The 15,336-nt window shown below is 54.5% G+C and overlaps 9 protein-coding genes across 12 annotated transcripts; 8 read left to right on the forward strand and 1 right to left on the reverse strand.

The window, feature by feature from the left end:
• Positions 1-110: 110 nt before the first annotated feature.
• KVP17_004295 (uncharacterized protein) lies at positions 111-1,742 on the forward strand (the record flags this gene model as incomplete). The annotated part of the gene is made up of 1 exon (XM_068522354.1): positions 111-1,742. One exon carries the CDS (start codon positions 111-113, stop codon positions 1,740-1,742), a length of 1,632 nt encoding a protein of 543 aa, XP_068377137.1.
• A 28-nt stretch (positions 1,743-1,770) lies between these two features.
• Positions 1,771-2,748, forward strand: KVP17_004294 (uncharacterized protein; the record flags this gene model as incomplete). 2 transcript variants are annotated; one of them, XM_068522352.1, is made up of 3 exons in its annotated part: positions 1,771-1,932; positions 1,961-2,408; positions 2,435-2,748. In XM_068522352.1, 3 exons carry the CDS (start codon positions 1,771-1,773, stop codon positions 2,746-2,748), a joined length of 924 nt encoding a protein of 307 aa, XP_068377135.1. The 2 variants fall into 2 exon arrangements, with proteins under 2 accessions (XP_068377135.1, XP_068377136.1); XM_068522353.1 differs by having other exon boundaries at positions 1,878-1,895; positions 1,961-2,512.
• A 63-nt stretch (positions 2,749-2,811) lies between these two features.
• Positions 2,812-5,983, reverse strand: KVP17_004302 (uncharacterized protein; the record flags this gene model as incomplete). 2 transcript variants are annotated; one of them, XM_068522366.1, is made up of 2 exons in its annotated part: positions 2,812-3,084; positions 3,113-5,983. In XM_068522366.1, the coding sequence occupies 2 exons, from the start codon at positions 5,981-5,983 to the stop codon at positions 2,812-2,814; spliced, it is 3,144 nt and encodes a 1,047-aa protein (XP_068377146.1). The 2 variants fall into 2 exon arrangements, with proteins under 2 accessions (XP_068377146.1, XP_068377145.1); XM_068522365.1 differs by having other exon boundaries at positions 3,056-5,983.
• Positions 5,984-6,241: 258 nt separating this feature from the next.
• On the forward strand, positions 6,242-6,730 carry KVP17_004293 (uncharacterized protein; the record flags this gene model as incomplete). The annotated part of the gene is made up of 1 exon (XM_068522351.1): positions 6,242-6,730. One exon carries the CDS (start codon positions 6,242-6,244, stop codon positions 6,728-6,730), a length of 489 nt encoding a protein of 162 aa, XP_068377134.1.
• A 46-nt stretch (positions 6,731-6,776) lies between these two features.
• On the forward strand, positions 6,777-7,355 carry KVP17_004290 (uncharacterized protein; the record flags this gene model as incomplete). The annotated part of the gene is made up of 1 exon (XM_068522348.1): positions 6,777-7,355. The coding sequence occupies one exon, from the start codon at positions 6,777-6,779 to the stop codon at positions 7,353-7,355; it is 579 nt and encodes a 192-aa protein (XP_068377131.1).
• A 78-nt stretch (positions 7,356-7,433) lies between these two features.
• KVP17_004292 (uncharacterized protein) lies at positions 7,434-9,407 on the forward strand (the record flags this gene model as incomplete). The annotated part of the gene is made up of 1 exon (XM_068522350.1): positions 7,434-9,407. The coding sequence occupies one exon, from the start codon at positions 7,434-7,436 to the stop codon at positions 9,405-9,407; it is 1,974 nt and encodes a 657-aa protein (XP_068377133.1).
• A 200-nt stretch (positions 9,408-9,607) lies between these two features.
• Positions 9,608-11,455, forward strand: KVP17_004303 (uncharacterized protein; the record flags this gene model as incomplete). Of its 2 annotated transcripts, none has more annotated exons than XM_068522367.1 (1): positions 9,608-11,455. In XM_068522367.1, the coding sequence occupies one exon, from the start codon at positions 9,608-9,610 to the stop codon at positions 11,453-11,455; it is 1,848 nt and encodes a 615-aa protein (XP_068377147.1). The 2 variants fall into 2 exon arrangements, with proteins under 2 accessions (XP_068377147.1, XP_068377148.1); XM_068522368.1 differs by having other exon boundaries at positions 9,644-11,455.
• A 49-nt stretch (positions 11,456-11,504) lies between these two features.
• On the forward strand, positions 11,505-12,764 carry KVP17_004299 (uncharacterized protein; the record flags this gene model as incomplete). The annotated part of the gene is made up of 1 exon (XM_068522361.1): positions 11,505-12,764. One exon carries the CDS (start codon positions 11,505-11,507, stop codon positions 12,762-12,764), a length of 1,260 nt encoding a protein of 419 aa, XP_068377141.1.
• A 137-nt stretch (positions 12,765-12,901) lies between these two features.
• KVP17_004291 (uncharacterized protein) lies at positions 12,902-14,923 on the forward strand (the record flags this gene model as incomplete). Its single annotated transcript, XM_068522349.1, has 1 exon — positions 12,902-14,923. One exon carries the CDS (start codon positions 12,902-12,904, stop codon positions 14,921-14,923), a length of 2,022 nt encoding a protein of 673 aa, XP_068377132.1.
• Between the last annotated feature and the right edge of the window lie 413 nt (positions 14,924-15,336).

A 15,336-nucleotide genomic window follows, 5' to 3' on the forward strand; every position in this document is an offset into this window, starting at 1 on the left:
TGCGTCGAGCAGTCTACATCAGAACTGACGTTGTTGAACATCAACCTGAAAATATAGATTAAAACTCAAAACATGCTAACACCTGTTGGTGTGTGCATCTCTACTTCGCTATGTTGGAGCGCACTGAACGCACAGAGAGACATGTGAAGCGCGTGACCTATCAGGTCACGCAGGACGTAGCAGTCGCCAGCGGAGCATCGAGTGATTTCGCCGGTAGAGTCAAGGAGGCCATGGCGAGCTGCCGGTCGAGCGTTACTGAAAGACCGCCTCCTTCAGCACCACCGGCAGGCGTTGAGAACGGAGGTCTGCCAGGGACAGCGCTGGTAACAAACTACAGCAGTGTCCTTTCGTCAGATCAGAGCAACTGCGTTGTAGTACAATTTGGTACGGACATGACCAGCTACACGTCGATATTTGCTCGGATTGCTGGAAAGCCGTTCAAGCTGCAGCCACGAGGGCGCGTATGGAGAGGTGCAGCGCCAGCGTTAAAGCCACAAGAGACCTTTATAACACTGCATGAGACACTGTTCTCCGATCCCATACGGTTGGCAATGAATAATATCCGCGGAGATATGACCGAGGACATTTACGCCCTTCGAGTTAGTGTAATCCCCTGTGATACAAGACCGCTTCCAGGGTTGTTTGGCAGAAACGAGATTCGAGCGTTCAAGGGCTTGTGTGCTGGAGGATCTCGTCGGAAACAGGCGGCCTCCTTCTGCAACCGCTTGGAGACATTGAAACGGCAGACCTGCCGGGGCGAGTTTTGGGATCCGACGCCAGATGTGCTACCTGCAGCGTATGTTGAGGCAATCCATCGAACACTGACAGCGGTGTCAAGGCGAGCTATACAACGATTCCACAGTGGCCTCTTCACGTTCTCCCCTTTTGAACTGTACTCGTTGCATCTGTTCACCAAGAACCACCCATCCGATGTCATTACTGTCTTTGCCTTTACGGTGCAAAGGCAATCGGTCATTGACGTGCCGACCTCCTGCCCGCAGCCCTTACGACATTGGCTGACTCATGTTGACCGTTTCGAATGCTGCGAGAGGAGTCTGTCGGACCCGAGGCTATGGATTCACCTCGACCGCACTCGGGCACTGAGGAACAAGATCTCCTCGAACTTTCACGTAGACGATTGGGAGGCGTTGCACACGCCCATTCCTCCTTCGCTTCGGTCTCCAGATGTGGCGTCTTGGGGTCGAGAGGGGCTTCAGATCGCAAGGCACATGTGGGTTTACGTAGCACCCTGGCCGCTGCAGGCTGAAGCAGTCGATGCTTCGCCTTTCCCTTCGACTCCACTACTCCGGAACCCTAACGCTGATATTCCGACAACAGACACTCTCTACCTCCTCACAGTGGTCTCTGCCGAGTTCGTTTTTCCGTGCGTTGTCCCAGTCACAGCCGCCTATCTCGACTTTCTGTTTCACGTGTGGCTGAACCTGGTGGAGCCCCCGGCTCGGCCTCCCAGCAATACCGAGCGTCCGGCTATGCAGACCCTGTCTTGGAGCCAGGTCAACTCTCCTGTCTGTCTCCCGATTCCAAGCTGGCCGCCCTCTCCCAATTCCTCGCTGTTCACACTGTCGCCATCGGCCGTATCGCCCGCTCCTGGCTCCGACTTGCCTCCGCCTGAGGAGGAGTCCCTGGACGAGATGCTGTTCCCTCGACGGGCCTCAGCCCCTGGCAAGCCTGGAAAGCCTGTAGATTTGCCGTTCAAGGGTCTTAAACGGCACACTGCGTGACGCGCGTTCTGATTAGAAAACCACAATAATGCATCGCAGCCAACCAAACTGTTTGGGGATTCTGGTGGCGCTGCTTTGCTCCGTAACGGGGGCCTTGGGGAACGTGCTCATACGCAAGAGCCACGTTAGCGACAGATGCGGTGCCTTACGTTGGTGGGCGGGCTCTCTCTTCTTCTTTGTTGTCAATCCGGTGAGTTCCCCAGCGGCCTTCCACCCAGGGGCTGACCATACTGTCACTGGGGCTTACGAAGGCTACCGTCGTGGTAGCCGTACGCCATGGATTGCAGGTGTTGTGGTCTCTGATTCTCTGTTGGGCGGTCATTGGAGAGGCCGTTGGCCTAATTCATTGGATAGGCTCCGCACTCTTAGCGGTGGGAGTGGTCATTATCATTGTCGAGTCCGACCACCACTCCCACCAGCTAGGCCGGCTGGGCAGCTGGGAGAGCGTACTGTATCTGGCGGTCTCCTGTGCGTTCTGTGTGGTCGGAGGCATCGTGGCCACCACAGTGCCAAAAAAGTATCTGGTGGACGCCGCTCCCCGATTTCTCCTCTCCGTCTCCGCTGGCATTTGTGGTGGCCTCGCTACCGTGTCGAACAAGCTGCTTGTGGAGACTGCAGTCGCCGAAGTAGCGTTATTGAAGGACGTGAGCTTGCAATTGCTCATCAGTAGGCTCCAGCTCTTCTCACAACAGATATGTGTACGAACAGCGAGATTCTCCTTTACGTTGCACTGTCAGTGGGATCTGCGGGTCTGCAATTTGTGCAGATGAACAGGTGTTTGAAGCATTTCGACGCCACGTATGTCGTACCAGTTCGGAAAGGTGCGATCATCGCCAGCGGCGTCTGGGGAAGCTGGGCTCTTTTCCACGAGACCCCCCACGACAGATGCCTCTTCATCCTCGGATTCTTCCTGATGATGGTTGGCGTAGTTTTGTTGAGTCTTCCAGCCACCAGTCTCGTTCCCGACTCCGAATATTCACCCGCCGACATCGAAACAGCGCCGTAAGCCAGGGAGACCGTCATCACGCAGCGAATTCGCTCCTCTCCTCAAAGCCTTTTCCATCGAATCTTAGCCTGCGAAACGCACTGTGCCGTAGAGGTTGAAAGGCTCGACTTTCCATCTGTGGATGGAGGAGGCATCGCCGTCCAAGCAGTCTCTGAGCACTTTGTTGGCTGCACGCGCTTCAAGAGGCGGCAAAAACCCAAGAGTCAGATGAGGATGTCTGTTGTCTACTCGCAGTCGACCCGAACTCAACGGATCACTCACCCATGGACAGTGCGCCACCAGCATCCCGTCGTTGTGGTAGAACAACTCAGTCACGGTCACTTGCACCGAGAGGTTCTGCGTTGTGAATGCGATTGCGCCTTACTTGTCGCCGAAGCCAGTACTCTTCGTCTTGCGACGACAGCTGTCTCTTCGGTCCCTTGTACAGGGTCGTCACGTGAATGTCCTTCGGTGCTCGAAGCTTTCGAAGACTAAACGTCTCTGGGAATGTTCGCCAGAGTTCGGCTACTGGCGTTGTTGGAAGGGTCGTCGGAGAAATAACGCCTCCAGGAACAAAGTCTTGGGCCGCAGTCGACAGAAGCGTCGATTCCAGGATGGTAAGCGTAACGAGCGAGGTAGGCGGAATCGTGACGCTCATGTATGTGAAGGGCGGAGCTCGCCGCCGGATAGATTGGTGAATCAGAGAGCTGAATCTCTTTTTGTCAACTTGGCACCAGGACGAATCCTCAGGAATCGCCTTCACCGCCTCGATCAGGCGTTTTCCGGTATCTTTCGCAGCGCTGGAGAGGGGTTTGAACGGAGGCGTCGAATCGGATTGCTCCATGAGTTGAGATACGAGAGCATAAAACTCCGGCTTCTTCAAACTCGTGGCTGGAGTGAATTCGACGAATCTGTCAAAGATGCGTGTTTCCTTGTCGACATTCTGCCGTAAACACAGCCGAACAAACCCTAACGCCACGTGCAAGTCCTCCAAAGCGTCAGTCAGCATCCCTGACACCTTGGATTGAGAGCGCTGAACGAAGCGGGTAAGGCCGTCTGCTATGGCGTGCACCGGCAGCCTGCCGTTCTTCATCGCCGGAATCCGCACACTGACCAGCTGCAGTTGCATCTCCGACGGCAGCCACGACTGCAGGTTCTGCCGTAGTGCAGGCCAACTGTCGGGTGGGTGGTTCTTATCAAGGATGAGAAGCGTAGGGCCGACTGCTTGTTGAGTCGCCGTCTGCAGTTCCGTTTGGAAGCGATCCCGTGCTTTGCGAATGCAGCTCATCACGGTATTCCGCGTTACAGGTTTCGACTCCTGGCGAATCAGCTCCTCGGTCATGAAGTCACTCGAGAGGTAGACCACGTTAAGCGCCTCAAATCCAGTCAATGAGTGTGTCACTGAGGGATCAAGCAATCCCGACATCAATGTGGTTTTGCCGCTTCCGGGAAACCCTGTGGGGACGAGCACTATCAGTCGAGCTCGTTTGGCAGGTGGCATGGACAGGGAACTGTCGGAAATCTTAGAAATAGTTTGGATCGAGAGTGATAGTCGTTGCTGAGATGAGGAAAACAGCTGAACGAATAGTTGCCTGCTCTCCTCTGTTGGCAGGAAATCCTGCAGAGACAGAGAATAGGCGCACCCGCATTTAGCGATCACCCGTAGGGCTTGATGTGTCGCGGTTGCCTCCAGGGTTTGGGCCTTGAAGGCCTCCACGGATATGGGAGTTGCACCCTGTAGTCTTCGGAGGGCGAGTTGCGAATCAGAGCACTTGGGGCAAGCATCTGGATTTCGCAGCACCCGAGAGACCATCGCAGTGACCGCCATACTACAGTCCTCTTCCGTGTAGTCCAGCCGAAGCAGCTGATAGTCCGATGATGTAGTGCGTTGGCGCTTTCTGGAATGACGTTTCCCAGGAGCTGTAGAGGGCACACTCAGAGCGGCAAGGCTTGCCTCACCTAGCACGTCAGACTGCGGGAGTTCTAGCAAACCGAGTAACTTCAAAGCCAACTCGCAGGTGTGGACACAAGCGACAGGCGGACGGGATGTCGCTCGCCTCCAAGGAAACTCCACACCGCTATGGCTCATCGAAAGGCTGGGAAGCATGCCTTTGGTCATGTCGACATGGACGCTGTCCGATATCCTCGACCGCAGATACTCAGTGTGCCAGAATGGAGGGCAGAGCACCACGATGCCCTGGTTCGAAGTCATCTGCAGGAGTGGAAGGGATCTGGCATTTGGCAGAGCCCTCACCAGCCGTCTGAAGTCCAAGAAGAAGAAATCAATGAAGCCCTGCCACTGGTGAGGTACTCTGTGGAGGTTCGCTGCTCCTATGTTCCTTGCGTAGTCAACCACCGCCTGAGGTGTCACTTGACATGTCAAAGCCAGTCTGACAAGCAGATATGCTTGCCGCGCCAGCTCCATGTCGGAGGAGTCCACACCGTTGAGGAAAGGTTGTAATCTCTGTTGGTATCGTGTCCATTCCTTGTCTTCAGCCGTGCCCAACGCATCCGCGGCTTCAGAGGAGGTCTGATGCTTGAGCGTTTCTCTTACTTTCCTCCAGAATCTGTATGACACTGTCTTAACCTTCAGCAAGCAGTGACGGGAGCTGGATGATAGGTATACCACGACCCCCTCCCCCGACATCGAAATAGGGAGCTCATCAGCCACCCACTGGAGGAAGGCCACTGTCTGGTCCCAAGTCAGCACGTTGCCCTGTTGCGCAGCTGCCGACAGTGACCACCCCTGAGACTCCACTGCCGTTTGCATGCGAGCGAATCGCAGCCCAAGCCTTTCTACAAGGTCCTTCGTATCAGTCTCGGCCATGACCCGCCCGGAGTCATTGATAACGGCTGCAAAGATAACCAGAGGGTGCGAATCTTCCACCAAGTGCTGCTCGTCAACCTGCGCCTCGCCAACGAACGTAAGGCCAGGCAGGGCCTTCCGGAGCGAGTCGCTGTCCAGCGAAGGCAGCAGCGAAAACCAGAGACGTCCTAATTCCTTGGCAACCCTGAAACGATCCGGTGAGGCTTGGTGCGTTCGGTAGGAGTATAGGTCCAGATCCGCTTCAGTTCGAGCAAGTAGACTGACGTTCTTTGAAGCGATTACCCATGTGTCCAATGGAGGCCAGAACGATATCTGACAGTTGCATCCATTTAGTTTTTCGAGAACCTGGACACAAACCTGTTCTGGACATCCTCCAAGACATGTCCGGACATCCTCAAGGTCGTTCATGTCGAGGTCGTAGAACTTCATTAAACCTCTGCGAATGATATGTGAGTCCAAGAGTGAAAGTCCTCGCGGGAGATTCTGCCGGATCCGAAGGTCTCTGAAAGTGACGTCCTCTGAGCCTCGACAAGCAAGGCTGACGTCCTTTAATACCAATCTCTGAGTGCTGTATTATTTCACCCACTTCTCAGGAGAAAGGGCTTCGGGAACCCTGGTTTCGTGAAGTCGAAGAATGTCACTGCAATCATCAATGAAAGCATCCATCGGTAATACGCAGTTTTTAGCATGCCGAAGGTGAAGGGCAAAGGAGGCAAGAACCGGAGACGAGGCAAGAACCACAACTTTGGTGACAAGCGAGAACTGCTTCTCAAAACTGAGATGCAGGAGTATGCGCAAGTAATTCGAATGCTGGGTCACGGTCGCCTAGAGGCAAACTGTTTCGATAATCAGAAGCGGTTGTGCCATATCCGAGGCAAAATGAGGAAGAAAGTATGGATCACCGTTGGAGACATTGTTCTGCTTTCTCTACGTGAGTACCAAGACGACAAGGGTGACGTCATCTACAAGTACACGCCTGATGAAGCCCGGCAGCTGAAACAGCAGGGAGAGATCCCAGACCTGACAAAGATCAACGAGTTCGACGGTGGTGACGACAATGACTTGTCTGACGCTGTGGAGTTTGGAGATGTCGCTGCCGCTGCCGCTCAGGAATCGGATGCGGACGAAGAATCGTCCAGCTTGGATGACGATGACCTTGATCTTGACGTCATTTGACTTCGTTAATTCGTTCTCTTTGCTTTAGTCAAAGCTATCATTATTAATGGAGTTGCCGGCTCCAACGCCGTCTCGCAGAATCGAGCTGTCAACATTTCTTCCCAATGACAAGGAAGATCGCATGTGGTTGCTCTACAAGCAGGCAGTGGAACCTTTTCCGAAGCTAAACGAGGTCCGACTTGAGGAGGTGGCGGTGTACCGAGTCTCTGATGTCGCAGTGCACACGGATCAGCTTTTGAAGACGCTACGAAATGCAGTGCAGGCGAACATAAGCCGGTCGGAGATGTCGCTGGACAGCTTCGCTAGACGAGTAGAGGCGATCTCAGGCCGGTGGACTGACTACAGGGATGTTCTGCTGAGGAAATTCCTTGTGGGTGAGGAGTCAGCATTCGAGGAGCCGGCATTCGAGGAGCCGGCATTCGAGGAGCCGGCATTCGAGGAGCCGGCATTCGAGGAGCCGGCATTCGAGGAGCCGGCATTCGAGGAGCCGGCATTTGACACTGAAGCCGAGGCCGCGCGTGTCGCCGCCGAAGCCCAGCGTCAGAAGGCGGAGGAGACAAAGCGGGCCGAACGAGAGCGGAGACGGGAGGAAGCGCTAAGAAAGCGAGCGTCGCGAGGTATCTAATGGAGAGTTTCTGTTAACATGATATTGCAACCCACTCCCCTCAGAGGAAGTAAAACCGTGCTGCTTTGCAGTCTACTCATGAGACTGCATCAGAAGACGGCTGAACCCTCGTCCAACGTTCCACCTGCCCTCTGCATTTCCAGGCGACGAAGGCAGCTGAACACTGTTTTGGAGGAAATCAGGGGGCTGGGACATGTACCCTTGCCAGGACCCTTACCCCGACAGGCATCCTGGTTTGAGGAATACAGACAGGATCTGTTGCTGCACTGTGGTGATGAAGTGACTCCAATCTTCAGTTCGCAGTTGCGAATCTTACTCCAGAAAGTCGAGGGCGCGATTCTATCGGGGGGGCTCTCAGAGAAGGCGGTGACCCAGGTGGCGGCGATTCTGCTTGGGCCCCATCCTTACGCGGGCCAACTAACAGCTCTGTCTGAGTTTGAACGTCTACGGCCTCTATTCTGTTTGATGAGCTCGCGTGTGGGCAAGCTAACCCACGATACTATGAGGGTATTTCTCAACGAACCCAAGCCGGCAGATGAGTGTCGGCAAATGCTCAACCGCAGCCGCGCCTGCACCTGGTTGAAGCTTCACGACTCCCTTCTCCACTTAGAATTCGGGTGGATGCGTATGTGGAGTTGGATCTTCCAGGATTTGTCGCTTCTTGTCTCATCCAACTCCGACCCCATTCTGAATCAAGAAGCTATTTCAGGAGTACTGGAGGTCTTTACTCTCGGGTCCCACTCGGAAAACCACAAGAGTTCTCACTCACAAGACATGCTGGTCTCGATTATGCTGATGATGGACTCAGTGTTCGCAGGCAGCTGGGTTCCTATTTGCCCCATGTCAGGTTGGTGGGCCTTGGCAGTAATGGTTGACGGTTATGTGTCTCAAGGGGCTGATAAGTACCACAGCGCGCTTCGTACCAAGTCCGTATCAGTTAATGTTACTTTCCAAGATGGTTTATCATTCGGAAGACTTATTAAACCCGACCCCCAACGTGGGTTTATACTTCCCCCTCACTTCGGAAGCCTGCCGAAGCCAGCAGTATTTCTTGTGGAGAACGATCTTCTCCAGCTGTTGATGGATTCACAACGGAGCCCTGATGACGACCTGTTCGAGAAACTTCACGTGCAGCTCGGATCCCTTGTAAAGAGTGCCAAGAAGGAGTACCAGAAGGCCACTCGTCTGGTGAACCTAACACTGAGACTGGTGACGGAGCTGGCTGCTGAGGAGGGCATTCAGCTCCCTAAGGAGGAAAAGACCCGTCTACTGCAGAACATCGCCGCCTCCGATCGTAAAGGGGTCATGTCCCGGGCCTGGGAGAGCAGTCCCATCAAGGGGAGTGTGCCCTCTGTGATTCAGGACTTTACCAAAAAGAAAGCGGTGCTATCCAGAAAGGAATCCGAAGAGAGCAAAGTTCTGATACATGGGCTGACTCATCCTTCACGGCTAGTCATATTTGCATACATAGCTCTCGTGGGTTTCACGACGCTAGGCCTCCTCAGGGATCGCGCGTTCGGAGACCATGTGGACTACGAGTCGATGCTAGCCGCCTTCGAGCCTGCACTGATGGCGAAGCTCAGGGAGAGGCCCCGGTGCGTCCTACATGCTACCAACCCTTTCATCTACGTGTTGGTGATGACGAAAATCTCGGACTCCAATGCTCGACCACTGCGGCAGGCGCTATCCGCAGCGACCGTCCGAGTCGTGTGTCCTTTGCTGGTAAATCTTGTAGGTTTGCCTCCTGGTTTCAGCCAAGCCCTCTCAGGCGCCAAAGTGCAGGTGGTCTCTGCATTCGAAGTGCGAGACGAGGCCTCCCGTAATCGTCGAAAGCGCGACAAGGTGGTTCCCAAACTTCCCGCAACTGACCCTCCGAAAACAGAACTGCCTACCCCGGAAGTGGCACTCCATGTCGTGAGCCACCCAGCCACGAAACCTCTTCCACGTTGTACGACGAGAGACAAACCCCTTCCCCGTTTGCAGATGAGCCATCCAACAACAGTGGGCAGTGGCCTATGCATCGGCAGCGTTGCGTGCACGCTAGGCGTATAATTTTCCGGATTTCTTGCATGATATTGAGCGGTTTGCAGCCGAGAGGTGGACGACTTCTTGTCTGCAGCCTGCTGCCTCAGGACATGATTGGCTGCCCTCCAACTCGAAATCTGAGAGTGTCACCTCAACGTCAACTGCTGCGCCTAACCCTTGATAAACTCCACGAGTTGGGGGAGCCACCACAGGTGTTGTACAACAGCATGCCTTCCAGGTCGGAACCGGACCTGAAATACCTGATGGAGTCCTGCGGAAGTGACATTGTTCCGGTATTCAGCTGCGATATGCTACAGATCATGCTGGAATTGGGCTCTATTGTGAACGGAAAGGAGGTGTTCTCACTGGCGTCCTTAGCGAAGATTCGACGCATCTGCCTGGGCCTTCATCCATTCCCTGGGCGGGTCTCCATGCTGTTCGCCCACAGCCGCCTTCGAGGAGCTTTGGCTGCCTTTGGCGACCCAGTCCTTGAGGACCGCTTCTCCCTTGGTGCCACGAAATCATTCCTCACCGAACCGAGATCCGCCACAGCGTGCTATTCTCTCTTCGACCGCAGTCGCCGCTCCCTACTGTGGAAGATTAGGGATGCAGGAGATCGAACTGAGAACGCGTACGTTTTGTGGAGTTGGATTGTTGTTGACACGGAGCTCTTCCTCGCGACTCAGAAAGGAACCGCAGCGAAGGAAGAGGTGGCATCTCACGTCCTCGAACTGATATCGATGATGGCGTCTGCGAAGGGTGAGCCCGGACTAGCGGCAGTATGCCTATTCATGATGGACGCCATCTTGGCCCGGCAGTTCAGGTCCATGCACAAGATGATGGGTTGGCAGGCTGTAGACTCCCTTATGAGTTTACTTGGTTTGAAGCCAACCATTCGGTTACATCCGCAGGAGCGGATGGATACATTGGAAGCTGGCATGGATTTCGGAAGAAGGATCACGTTCAAGCGGGGTTTTGGGCCGATTCTACCGCCAAACATAGGTGACATACAAGAACCAGGAGCCTTCGTTGTCGACAACGATCTGCTCTTTCTGCTAACGGAGAACCGCTGGATTCATGGCGGCCAGCCTGGCGAACCCTCTGAGTTCCAAGAAGTTGCGGTAGCCGACCTCGACAAGCTGGTGAGGTCGTCTACGAAAAGGTTCAACACGTCCACTCGTCTAGTGAACATGACTCTGAGACTGGTGACGGAGCTGGCTGCTGAGGAGGGCATTGAGCTCTCTGAGGAGGAGAAGACCCGCCTTCTGCAGGACATCGCCGCCTCCGATCGTAGAGGGGTCATGTCCCGGGCCTGGGAGAGCAGTCCCATCAAGGGGAGTGTTCCCCCTATGATTCAGGACTTTACCAAAAAGCCTCGCGTAAGAGAGGACCCCTGGATCGCTTATCTGAAGAAGCAGCTGTCAAGCAAGACGTCCCTGGGATCGTTTGCACATCTAGCTCTGGTGGGTTTCACGACGCTAGACCTCCTCAGGGATCGCGCGTTCGGAGACCATGTGGACTACGAGCCGATTCTGGCCGCCTTCGAGCCTGCACTGATGGCGAAGCTCAGCGAGAGGCCCCGGTGCTCTCTGGCGCAGACCTTCCCTGGCTTCTACACTCAGTTCGTGGAGCAGGTCGCAGACCCCTCAAGGCGCCCAATTCGACAGAATCTGCCGATGAACGTCGTTGTTGGGGTCTTCCCGTCGCTTGCTGCGATGTTGAATCTCCCAACGGCGCTATCCCAGCTAACGCCGCCACCCCCAACGAAGCCCCTGCTTTCCGATGTGAATATTAATGCGAGTGCATCGCCAAAGGCGAGTACATCGCCAAGGGTGAGTAGGGCGGGTGCATCGCATAAGGTTCGACGCTCTGGTCACAAGTCTGAGCCCCCCGTCAGCCCCCTTCGTCTGGTATCTCCCGTGACTAGCACCATGCTTGACGCCGCTTCGCTTGTGCTCCCTGGCCGAGCGCTGGTGTCCGAGACGTCAGATAGGTATGACGATGGTGTCTCCATTGGAACGTTGGCCATCCGCACCACCCCAACGCCGCGGACGACCAGTAAACGGTTTGGATGACATTCTAGAGACTGCACCACCCTGTGGTGCAGTCTCTAGAAGGTGCACTATGGGGGCACGTCGGTGGACGCTGCTCCTCACGGCATTCTATCTCATATATTTCGCAGGAAACGGACCTCAAAACAAAATAGCCACTGTGAAGTACTGGACCTCAATTGGATTGGATCAGTGTGACCACTACGACCACGGCCCCCTGGAGCCTTGCGCCGATGCCGAGGAGTCCTTCAACAAGGCCTACTTCGCGTACTTCACAGGCGACATGGTGCTTGGAGGGCTCTCAGGCCTGGTTCTCGACGCGGCAGGCCCGAAAATCACTGCGTTCGTTGGTTGCCTTGCGCTTCTCGTATCCTACTTCGGGATGTTGCCAGGGTCGCTTTTGGGACTGAGATCCGCTATGGTTCTACATGGCGCCTCAATACAGGCCATTGTCAATTCGCTTGTATCCATTGCGAACCTGTTCTCGAAGCCCAACACCCTAATAGGGCTGATGATGGGATTCTGTGAGGTGGGATCGTCGTTGTTTATCGTCGTCAATTCGCTGGTGTTCCTCGGACTGAACGCCGTCGCGTCCATCCATGTACTCATGTTGAACTGCGTACTCAGTGGAGCCCTGGTTCTCTACATGATCCCTTCCGACCCGTTCCCCAATGCTGATATCGACTCCGAGAATGCCCGCTTACTCCAAGAGGCGCGTCTAGAGGCCCCAGTCAGCATCGACGACGAGACCGCGACGCTAACGGTAGGGGAGTGCGTTAAGTCACCTGACTACCTTCTGTTTCTGGCGTTCTGGCTGGTGATCACCCTGACTGTCAACCTATACAACGGCACTGTCGACGCGGTGTTCCGAGTGAGTGGTCATGTCAAAACCCTGTCTCCCATCTACGAAAACCTACTTCCACTCTCCATGGTCTTTGGTGTTGGGCAGGCGACGCTGATTGACCGTATTGGATGCCTTCCCGTCGCTGTGTGGTTAACCACACTCGTGCTAACCACCTGTCTGTCAGTACTCTCTTCGAATCTGTGGGTACAGCTCGTGGGATGCATTTGCATTCTACTGGTCAAGGGTTCCGTATTCACAGTGATCGTTGCCTACCTCAACGATAAATTTCCAGCTCGGTTCTTCGGATCCCTCATGGCGTTCGCCTCCGTCACTGCGGGATTGGTATCATTCTTTTTGACTGACGCCCTGACCGCCTATGTCGCCAGAGGCGACGATCACCGCTGGCGAGGAGTCTTTAAAGCCGCGTCTTTTCTGCTTTGCGGCTGTTACGGTCTTTTGTTGATCCTTATCAACCGAATACCAAGTTAGTAGTGTAGTTGTGACAACTCTTTTGTTGATCCTTATCAACCGAATACCAAGTTAGCAGTGTAGTTGTGACTGTGCTTGACAACTCTTGCTCTGTCATGTCGTTTGAGGGAATCGCACACAACCCAGAATTATTTCACATGATATTACAACCGGCTCGGGGAGAAAAATCTCTGCTGCTCTGCAGTTTACTCACGAAGGGACTGCATCAGAAGACAGCTCAACGCTCGGCCAACGTTCAGCCGACCCTCTGCGTTTCCAAGCAACGAAGGCAGTTGAATGCTGTTTTGGAGGAAATCAGGGGACTAGGAGAGGTGCCCCTGAAGTCCAACTGGAAGCCGCATACTTCAACAGTAGAGAAGACTCTGCGCGGTTTCTGCGGGAATGACATTACCCCCCTGTTCGCCGGGCAATTGCAAGAACTGGTCCATGACCTGCTCAAGATCGTGGGCAGTATCGAAGATATTCCACTGGAAGCTCTAAAGAAGATGGCACTCATCGTTCTCGGTCCTGCACCATCAATGGGCCACATAGATGCCCTCTGCCAGCAGCCTACCGAACTGCAACGATTGCTGCGCGGCTTCATCGGCCTCATGGAGGAGCCGGAACGGCAAATCACTCGAGAATACGCCAGTGCGTTCCTCAGCACTCCCCAGACATCTGATGATTGTGCAGATCTCCTCTACTATTGTCGGTCCGAAATTCTGAACACGCTGATCCTCTCCGATTCGCCCTGGAGGACCGAGAAGGAGAAGGACACGTCCTGGAAACGGTGCCTTGATTGGGTCTTCACGAATTTCGAATTGAAGTTGGGCATAGTGAACGACATGCAAGCCCGCGTCCAGCTGCTGTCAAACCTCCTGGAAATGTTAGCTACTGTGAGACCTGTGGATGGGCAAAACTCCATTCTCATGACGCTCCTCATCACAGACGGCATCATATCAGACAGGTGGCAAGGAAGGTGTCCTAAGGCTGGTTGGTGGGCTGTATATGATATGTGGCGCTCTGGCGCGGCACTTGACATGAATATGAGGACGGAGGCGTCGAGGTCGGACGAGATTAGTCGAACCATCGAGGCGGGATTGGAGTTTGGGAAGGGAGTTGGGTACCCGTCAGATTCTTTTGGTTTCAACCTGCCAGATAATGAGGCGGAACTGCCTGATCCAGGCCAATTCTTTGTTGAGAATGGTCTTCTGGGGTTTGTGACAGACCGAGAGTGGCTGCGCGGAGAGAGCTCGATGGAACCTTCCAAGGTACCACGTCTCGTAGACGTCCCTCAAAAACCACTGAACTCCCTTGTGAAGAGGGCCAAGAAGGAGTACCAGAAGGCCACTCGTCTGGTGAACCTAACACTGAGACTGGTGACGGAGTTGGCTGCTGAGGAGGGCATTCAGCTCTCTGAGGAGGAAAAGACCCGTCTTCTGCAGGACATCGTCGCCTCCGATCGTAGAGGGGTCATGTCCCGGGCCTGGGAGAGCAGTCCCATCAAGGGGAGTGTGCCCATTATGATTCAAGACTTTACCAAAAAGCCTCGCGCAAGAGAGGAGCCCAGGATTGCTTACCACGTATGTTCCTTTTTGGAAAAGGCGTTTACTGAGTTCTCCGCGTTCTCAACAAAGTGGATAGTATTCCTTCTGTGTCCGACATTGTGGGTGGCATTACATCGGAGAAGTCTGGGTCCCGGCATCGACTACGAAGCAGTTATACCCCTCTTCCACAAGCGTTGGCGAAGCCTGCTTAGTGGGACGGGGGTTTGTCAAGATCCCCTTCCACAGAAGATGTCGGTGGAAGCACTGCAAATCGCTTTCCGAAATGTAGCCCTGTTTCTACGTCTGAACCTTCCACCCCCTGATACTCCCCAAGCCACTCAACCGAACGCCCGGCCTGAAGGACCTCAGGCAACTAGAAGGCCCCGCATGCCCCATTCTGAAGAGCCTCCTGAGACATTTGGGACTTCAGAGCTCCCGGAAACAGGGGTTGCCTACATTCCACCATCGCCTGGCTTGACCCCGTCGCCTGGCTTAACCCCGTCGCCTGGCTTGACCAGGCTGGGTCTGAAACAGTCGCCAACTCGGAAACTTGAGATGAAGACTAGCATCGGTTTCACAACGGAGATGAAGATTGGGAATTTGTCATCCGTGACGGTACGCTCAGTTCGTTAATGGTTCCTCAAGTTGTGGCACTCACCTCCATTGCACCCACATTTAGGTGTGGGGTGGCCAAGGTAGGTCGCTCACCATTTCCATAAATGGATCCGACTACGCAACAGGGTACTAAGTTCTCACGGTTCGTTGACGAGTTGCTGACAATCGACCTTACCAACCCGATATCATGGCCGCTCTGGCTGTGGCTAGTGCTGCTTGTAGGGTGGGAGCAAAGCAAGTCGTTAACAAAGATGTGTAATTGCAGTGCTGCTGTTGAGATGCGCTTGCAGGAGCCTGTGTCGCATGCGTTTTCCACGACGACTACCCCGGCGAAGTGCGCTCAACCGTTCCGGGTCTTCTCCACGATATCAACATGATGTACGTGCTACCGACTGACGTCGCTCATGATTGAGATGAAGCGGGTTTCCACT

The sequence above is a fragment of a genome, assembly GCF_019968985.1.
Source record: "MAG: Porospora cf. gigantea B chromosome Unknown PgB_NODE_202_length_29276_cov_121.344, whole genome shotgun sequence".
NCBI classification, from domain to species: domain Eukaryota; phylum Apicomplexa; class Conoidasida; order Eugregarinorida; family Porosporidae; genus Porospora; species Porospora cf. gigantea B.